This window comes from Cupressus sempervirens, chromosome 8 (assembly GCF_028749045.1).
Source record: "Cupressus sempervirens isolate cs-2001-9-10 chromosome 8, ASM2874904v1, whole genome shotgun sequence".
Taxonomy (NCBI): Eukaryota; Viridiplantae; Streptophyta; class Pinopsida; order Cupressales; family Cupressaceae; genus Cupressus; species Cupressus sempervirens.
In genome coordinates this window covers 151,262,524-151,271,559 of record NC_143125.1, presented here as the reverse complement: position 1 = coordinate 151,271,559, position 9,036 = coordinate 151,262,524, and the positions used below count along the sequence as shown (strand labels likewise).

The following is a 9,036-nucleotide window of genomic DNA, read 5'->3' as shown; positions in this document are numbered from 1 at the left end:
TGTGTACTTAGTTAATTATGTTTGATCTTTATGATGGATGTATATGTTCTCTATGATGTTGTATCATGTGATTATCTCTACTTTGATGTATCATAGATTAGAATAGGATGATGTATCTTATTCTATGTATGTATATTTTTGAGCTTGTCATACCCTGTGACATGTACAGTGGATGAATGAGCATTTGAAATGTAATGTGTAAACATTGGACTTATCATTATTATTTCATGTGAATGTTGTGCTAGATGGATTCATGTATGTAATTCAACGTTAAAGGATCTTAAAGAATGTAATTTGCTATTTATGTTATGTTTACTTTCAGATGGACATTGCTATTGCTTCCGTTAATGTGCATAAGTTATATGTGATGTTTACTTCTATGAAAAAATAAATAAAATGCTACTAAACTTAGTGAAATTCTAGGTTAATTCTTTGGATCCCTTGGCGGGGCATTACAAAACCTACAAAAGAGAGTGAAACATAACTAAATAAATAATTCAACACAAAAATTTAAAAACGTTTTCCATAAGAAAAAAATATCACAATTACAATATATTTTGGATCTCTTTACTTATTTGATTGCTTTATTTTTTAGTTTTTTTCTTTTTCTTTTTTGGGGCCAAGTTGACTTTATTTTTCTTTGTTTTTCCTACTTTATTTTACTATTTTTTACTTCCCTTCCTTGTTTTGTTTGTTTGTTTCTCCCTCCCATACTTTTATTCCTCCTTGTTGAGGCTGGGTCTCTACATTTTGCTATTTTATTCTTTGTTTTCTCATTCTGATAATATATCACTTAGTGTGATATGAAATCTTGATATTAAAAGAAAAAATACAATTGAATTGAGAAACAAAAAAAAGTTATTTCAAATGAATTTTAAAGTTCTGATGATGTTAATTGAGAAAATATTGAAAAACATGCACTTACACAAACCCAGCACTGAACTGACTATCCGAGATGGAGAAACTGTAACCCGTAACATCAACTTCTCTTCAGAGAAGAGCAAGCATACCCCATAAAGACGATTGATAATTTAGGGGAAAAAAATGATCAGTACAGTAAACCCCTGCCACAGGGATATATAATAAAGCGAATCAGATCATAAACTGACTTCTAGTACAAGATCCTACAATATTAGGACTTAGTATTACAGACTGCAACATGAAAACACCATCCTTAATAGCTATGCTTTAACTGATAAAGCCAGAACAACATAGGAAACAATGGACTACAATATAAAACAATATAGAGACGAATGATAGAAGAGCACAGAGATTAAGCATATCTCTAGACTGCTACAAGTAAAGTTTAAAGCTCAACAATAGATTCAGCATACCTTCTCTTTATTCATTCTAAACCAGGAAACAATAGTCCTATGATGAACGAGGCATGATTCGTGCTTCCAATGGATACTTCATCAACATCAACAGAGTTGGAACATCCCTGCTAAGATCTTGAGTAGTCCCTTCTTCTACAGATTCCCACTTGAATGTTTTCACTAAATTGGCAAGAGTGATGGGAACATACACATTGGACACATCTATTGCTGGGCAAATGCGCTTCCCTGCTCCAAATGGAAGATAAGCCATCCTCACATTCTCCATCTCATTCTTCTTCTCCCCCATAAATCTCTCTGGCCTGAACTCCTCGGCCTCTTTCCACACCTCTGGATCATTGCCCACGCCGTAAAGATTAAAGAGCACCACTGGTTTTGCAGGAATGGCGATGCCCATTACCTTACATTCCTTCATTGTCTGCCTGCTTACCCCAATTGGTGCAGATGATTCTTTTCTCAGCGTTTCCTTCACCACACTTTGCATGTATGGAAGCTTCTTCAGGTCATCTAAACTAAAAAAACCACTTTTACCTTCCCTTACAATCTCTTCATAGGCCTTCCCCTGGACATGAGGATCCGTTATGAGGTAAGCGAGAACCCATTCTATGGCAGTAGAAGTGCTGTCTACTGCAAGAAGGAATAACTCATACAAGTTGAATGCTATTTCTTCATCGGACAACTATGAAGAATTCTTTGGTTCCCCCATTTCTAATTCCTCCTCTTCCCCAACAGACAACAAACAATTCAAGTAACTATTGGGAGCTCTTTGTTTCAAGTATTCTTTATAACTGCGAGCAGATCGAACAATTGGCAATATTAGATGCAGAACATTAGCTCTCAGAGACTTGAAGTTCCTTTCTGCTTTGATTGATGAAGGAACAAGGTAGCGAGAAAAAGGAAATGGATCCAGAAACATATCTACACTTTTAGTCAGGCTCATATCTTGGGACACGAATTCTTCCAGTTGCGACCAGAAAACATCATCTTCAAAGTCAGGGCTTTTAATTATTGTTAGTTGGACAGCTGTTATTTTTGACCCGGAAATAGCAGCACTATTTATGGGTAGCTTGGACAGCTGTTCGTCCTTATCTATGAATAGCGGTTGTATTTATGGGTGGTTTGGACAGCTATTTGTCCACTTGCCAAAAATTAGTAAATGGTTATTATTTACTAATTTTAGTGATTCCTTTTGGACACTTTGCAACCAATTCTATTATTGGCTGTCGAGTTGTCTTAATCTCAGCCGTTGGTTAGATTTAATCTCGGTCGTTGGTTTACCAACAGGAGTAGTATAGAAAGGGGTCATTGGGTCATTTGGATGGGGAGAAGCTTTGGTGAAGCTGTTTGCAGTGTTAGCAAACAGTCTTGCAGTGTTAGCAAGGGCACAGGAAGAAGCTTTTGTGAAGCAGTTTGCAGTGTTAGCAAACAGTTTTGCAGTGTTAGCAAGGGCACAAGAAGAAGCTTTTGTGAAGTAGTTTGCAGTGTTAGCAAACAGTCTTGCAGTGTTAGCAAGGGTGCAGTGTTAGCGTGGGGATAGCAATGGGGAATATCAGCAGGAGAAATTAAGAGGTTGTCGGAGTTCTGCCAGTGAGAGGCAAGGAATTGTGTATCTCTTGATTTGCTGAAGTTTAATATAATTCCTCATCTGTAGAACTGGTTTTCCCTTAGGGGTTTTTCCAGGGACAATTTGTCTGAAAATATTGTGTTCATTGTGTTGCGCATTTCTTTTCGTATTTTATAAGTGAAGTTGTAGTTGTGTTATTTTTCGATATTAGCTGGGAATTTATTTTCAGCAGTTTAATAATCATTTGTGATAGGAGATTAATAATCAGTGACTGCAATAGTTTGATTTTTCACATGGTATCAGAGCTTGTTAAGGGTATAAGAGTTTTGCCCTAGGAAAGAAATTTTGATCTCTTTAGATTTATTATTGCTTTAAACCCTTGAGATGGCTTCAGTTGGTTTGAGAGATCAGGATAGATTGGATGGTGCCTCAAATTTTGGTGTCTGGAAGGCCAGAATTTCTTTATTGTTGGAAGAGAATGGTATCAAGGATTATGCTACCAGTGGTGTACCTGTACCAACGGATGCAACACAGCTTGCAGCATATAGGAAGGACGATGCCAAAGCGAGGAGGATTATCCTTGATGGTGTCAAGGATCATATTGTTCCACATATCTCGGAGCTAGATACAACAAAGAAGATGTGGGACGCCATTCTAAATTTGTACCAGAATGCTACCACTAACAGGAAGTTGATTCTCAGAGAGAAGCTAAAGAATACCCGGATGAATCAGGGAGAAGACGTCACAAGTTACCTCACCAAGCTCAGACTTGTCAAGGATGAGTTAGCAGCTATTGGAGATAGCCGTAGTGATGATGAGTTAGTGAGAATAGCCCTAAATGGGTTTACTAAACAATGGAGTGTCTTTGTTCAAGTTGTTAGTGGACGAGATACTTTACCGAGTTGGGATCGACTATGGACTGATTTCACTCAGGAGGAGTTTAGACTAAGTCTTGTCAATGGGGCCAACAAGAGTCAGAAAAATGAGGTGGAACAAGAGAACGTTGCCCTAGCGGGTAAAGGGAAAGCAAGGAAGGGATCTAGCAAAGGATCAAATTCACAAAGTGAAAAGAAGAAGAAGGACCTTTCTAAGGTCAAGTGCTTTGGATGTCACGAGTTTGGCCACTATGTCAGTGATTGCCTAGAGAGAAAAAAGGGTAAGAAGCAGGTGGCAGCTTCAGCAAGTGCAGAAGAACTCTCCAGCAGAATGGAAGATGAGTTTGCACTCATAGCTTGTATGGTTAGCTCAACCTCACAGTGTGTTTGGTATATAGATAGTGGGGCATCATTTCATATGACAGGAGTTAGAGAGTACTTCTCCAGTTACAAGGAGGAGGACACCAACATCCAGATTTCTATGGGAAACTTGTCCAAACTCAACCCTGTTGGGAAAGGGACTGTTCAGTTTCAGAGGGAGAATGGAAAGATAATTCCTCTTCATGATGTGTTATATGTGCCGGGCTTAGGTATGAATTTGATTTCTGTATCTGTTCTTTAGGATAGGGGGTATAATGTACTTTTTAGAGGGACACATGTGTTGATTAAGCACAAGGATTGGAAATCACCCATAACTATTGGAGTTAGGAGTGGTCGTCTTTATAGATTGCAGTTTGATACTCCTAAGACACTTATGAGCAACAATAATCCTAGAGATCTTGGAGAGCTATGGCATAGGAGGTTGGGCCATATTCATCATGGAGCACTTAGATTGCTTCGTGAGACCGTGACAGGTGTTCCAGAGGTGAGCACAGAGCATGACGATGTATGAAAGGGATGTGTGTTGGGGAAGTTTGCGAAAGCATCTTTTCCAAGGAGTGACACCAGATCTAAGGGTGTTCTTGATCTAGTACATTCAGATGTTTGTGGACCAATGTCAACGAAATCTCTCAGAGGATATGAGTACTATGTTACTTTTATTGATGACTTCTCTAGAAAGACCTGGATATACTTCTTGAAGACTAAAGATGAGGTTTTCAGTCGATTCCAAGAGTTCAAGGCTCTTGTGGAGAACTCGACAGGAAAGAAGATAAAGGTTCTTCGGTCAGACAATGGAGGCGAGTACAAAGGAAATGTCTTCCAGGAGTTCTACACTAGAGAAGGAATCAAGAGAGAATGGACTGTTCCTTACAATCCACAGCAGAATGGAGTTGTTGAGAGGAAGAACCGTTCTATATTGGAGGCAGCAAGAGCTATGCTACATGACCAGGACATGCCCCGTTACTTATGGACAGAGGCGTGTAATACAACAGTCTACATTCAGAATAGAGTTCCACACAAGGTGCTAGGGAAGATGACACCAGAGGAGGCTTTCACAGGGAAGAAGCCAGATGTTAGTCACTTCAGGATATTCGGGAGTTTGGCATATTGTCATATTCCTGGAGATACACGTACAAAGTTAGATCAGACTGCAGAGAGGGGGTACTTTGTTGGGTACAGTGAGACCTCAAAGGCATACAGGATTTTCATTCCGGGGACTAAAAGAGTTATTCTCAGATGGGATGTCAAGTTCATGGAGGACAAGGCATTGAAGAGATCCAGAGATTTGCCAGCAGATGATCAGAGTGAGCAGCCAACAGAAGCTCCAAGACCAAGTCAAGGGCATCAAAGCTCAAGTACAGTTACTAGTACGAGTGTAGACTCAGTTAGTGAAGATTCATAGAGTATGGAGCAACAGGTGCAACAGGAAATGCATCTGGAAGACTTGGAGGTTGACATTTCATCCTCTACAGTTGGCAGCAGGAACCATGTGGTTCCAGATACACAAAGGGATACTCAGGAGTTTGTGGGAGCTCCTAAGAAGAGTACTAGACAACGAAGACAACCAGCCAAGTTCAATGACTATGTGGCATTAGTTAGTCAGTTGGTAGATAGTGAGCCTTCTAGCTATCAGGAAGCTACAGAACATCAGGTATGGCGAGATGCTATGGTTGAGGAATATTTTTCAATAATGCAGAATGATGTGTGGGAGGTAGTACCTAGACCAACAGATAGGGCTGTAGTTGGATCACGCTGGATCTATAAGATAAAGCACGGTGCAGATGGTAGCATCGAGAAATACAAGGCTAGGTTTGTGGCAAAGGGGTTCTCTCAGAAGGAGGGAATAGACTATGAGGAGACATTTGTTCCAGTTGCCAGGTATACTTCTATACGAGCTGTAATCTCACTTGCAGCACAGATGGGATGACAGATCCATCAAATGGATGTCAAGACAACATTCCTCAATGGTGAGTTGAAGGAGGAGGTATACATAGAACAACCAAAAGGCTTTGTAGCACACAGCAAAGAGACCCACGTGTGCAGATTGAAGAAAGCATTGTACAGACTCAAGCAGGCTCCTAGAGCGTGGTATGAGCGCATTGATACATACTTGCAGAAAATGGGCTTTGTGAAGAGTGAAGCAGATGCTAACCTCTACTACTTGATGGTTAGGGGTGAGATTCTCATTCTTGTTCTTTATGTGGATGACCTATTTCTTACAGGTTTACTAGGGCTCATAGTGGATTGCAAAAGGAACCTTGCAGAAGAGTTCGAGATGAAGGATTTAGGACTTATGCACTACTTTCTAAGCATGGAAGTGTGGCAGACAGATGGGGAGATTTTCCTTGGTCAAGGGAAATATTGCATTGAAATCTTGAAGAAATTCGGGATGGAGGATTGCAAAGCCATGTCTACACCCATGATCACGAATTGGAGGAAGGTAGATACATCTAAGGAGAAAGATGTAGATCCCACTTTATATAGACAGTTGATTGGTTCGCTTATGTATTTGGTCAACACTAGACCAGATATAGCATTTGCAGTAAACTCTCTTAGTTAGTTCATGGTTGAACCAAAGAGAATGCATTGGATAGCGGCTAAGCATGTGCTACGTTACTTGTGTGGTACAGTCGAGTATGGGATCAGATATGTTTGAGGTGAAGGTATCAGGTTGATAGGCTATACTGACGCAGATTGGGCAGGAAGTACAATAGACAAAAGGAGCACTTCAAGGTGTTGTTTCAGCTTGGGATCAGGAGTTGTATCTTGGTTCAGTAGGAAGCAGAAGTTTGTGGCTCTAAGTTCAGCAGAAGCAGAATACATAGCAGCTAGCATGGCGACATGTGAAGCTATATGGCTTCGAAAGTTGTTAGTAGCCTTGTTTGGTCAGAAGGTTGAGACTACTGTGATACATTGTGACAATCAGAGTTGCATCAAGTTGTCTGGAAATCCAGTGTTTCATGATAGGTCTAAACATATAGATATCAGATATCACTTCATCAGAGATTGTGTACAAAGGGGAGTTGTTCGACTACAATACATACCTACAGATGAGCAAGTAGCAGACATTCTGACGAAGGCTTTGGGAAAGGCCAAATTTATCTTCTTCAGAGATAAGATGGGTGTCATGCAGAACAGCTTCCTCGCTAAGAGGGAGTGATAATTATTGTTAGTTGGACAGCTGTTATTTTTGACCCAGAAATAGCAGCACTATTTATGGGTAGCTTGGACAGCTGTTCGTCCTTATCTATGAATAGCGGTTGTATTTATGGGTGGTTTGGACAGCTGTTTGTCCACTTGCCAAAAATTAGTAAATGGTTATTATTTACTAATTTTAGTGATTCCTTTTGGACACTTTGCAACCAATTCTATTATTGGCTGTCGAGTTGTCTTAATCTCAGCCGTTGGTTAGATTTAATCTCGGTCGTTGGTTTACCAACAGGAGTAGTATAGAAAGGGGTCATTGGGTCATTTGGATGGGGAGAAGCTTTGGTGAAGCTGTTTGCAGTGTTAGCAAACAGTCTTGCAGTGTTAGCAAGGGCAAAGGAAGAAGCTTTTGTGAAGCAGTTTGTAGTGTTAGCAAACAATCTTGCAGTGTTAGCAAGGGCACAATGAAGAAGCTTTTGTGAAGCAGTTTGCAGTGTTAGCAAACAGTCTTGCAGTGTTAGCAAGGGTGCAGTGTTAGCGTGGGGATAGCAATGGGGAATATCAGCGGGAGAAATTAGGAGGTTGTCGGAGTTCTGCCAGTGAGAGGCAAGGAATTGTGTATTTCTTGATTTGCTGAAGTTTAATATAATTCCTCATCTGTAGAACTGGTTTTCCCTTAGGGGTTTTTCCAAAGACAATTTGTCCGAAAATATTGTGTTCATTGTGTTGCGCATTTCTTTCCGTATTTTATAAGTGAAGTTGCAGTTGTGTTATTTTTCGATATTAGCTGGGAATTTGTTTTCAGCAGTTTAATAATCATTTGTGATAGGAGATTAATAATCAGTGACTGCAATAGTTTGATTTTTCACAAGGGCCACAAGGGGGCAATAAAGCTCATTGCCATCATCTTCAATGCATAAAAGGCCTTCACAACTCCATTCTTCTCTCTCATCTCTTTTTCCAGCTTGGTAATGAGTTTCTTGAGACTGGCCTTGTGAGAGAAGCTCTGGAGTGCAATGTGGGCAGGGCTGAAAACATTGTTGTGCACAAGTTTCCTTAGCTTGATCCAATTTTGATCAATGTAGGGAGAACTGATGATGGTCTTGTAAGAAGCAGAAGTAAATTATCTGTAGTAGAGTGGGGGGCGACCAGAAAATTGGAGGCTTGAGTGACTAAGGCCTCCCAGATTGCAGCTTGGCCAGTGAGGACTACAAGAGGAGATGGCCCAATCCAGACTGTCATCACACGGCCATGTGTTTTTGCCATGGCTGTCAAGGCCGAAAGAACATTGCCACCCTTGTTCAGTTCGCATAGATTGCCCAACAATGGCAGCTTCGGCGGAGATGGCGACCATTCAACCATCACCTCCCTCTTCTCCTTCTTCTCCTTCTCCTTCCCAATTGATAACAAAAGAGTACCCACAACTATAACTCCTGTAAGAAACACTGAAATAACTCCAAGAACTAATTCAAGCCCATCTGGGTTATGAAAGAAATTGAGCACATCAACAGAACAATCTATTTCCATGCTATTCACTAGATCTGTGACTTTGATGGGTATCTCTTTCTCCTTCTGCCAGCCCGCTAAAATGCCTAATTTAGTACACTATGGTTCTTTTCCAAGAAAATAAATAGTAGAAATCAATCATTTGATATCGAATCTGTATTCTCATCCCATCATCATACCAACTGTCAACCTTTGAAAAAGCTCGTCTTTTATGTTTTGTGAACCCTAA

General features: G+C 40.3%; 1 protein-coding gene across 1 annotated transcript; it reads right to left on the bottom strand.

Annotated features, from left to right (window-relative positions):
- Positions 1 to 1,371: 1,371 nt before the first annotated feature.
- LOC149542000 (pluviatolide synthase-like) lies at positions 1,372 to 2,250 on the bottom strand. The gene is made up of 2 exons (XM_089795675.1): positions 2,076 to 2,250; positions 1,372 to 1,961 (listed from the first exon to the last, which is right to left on the bottom strand). The coding sequence occupies exons 1-2, from the start codon at positions 2,248 to 2,250 to the stop codon at positions 1,372 to 1,374; spliced, it is 765 nt and encodes a 254-aa protein (XP_089651801.1).
- Between the last annotated feature and the right edge of the window lie 6,786 nt (positions 2,251 to 9,036).

What these genes read in the sequence shown, in the direction of transcription:
- LOC149542000 (XM_089795675.1), bottom strand. Translation starts at nt 2,250, where the DNA reads ATGTTTCTGGATCCATTTCCTTTTTCTCGCTACCTTGTTCCTTCATCA. An exon ending in TCCCAATAGTTACTTGAATT is followed by an intron (nt 1,962 to 2,075) that starts GTTTGTTGTCTG and finishes TCCTTCTTGCAG; the next exon opens with TAGACAGCACTTCTACTGCC.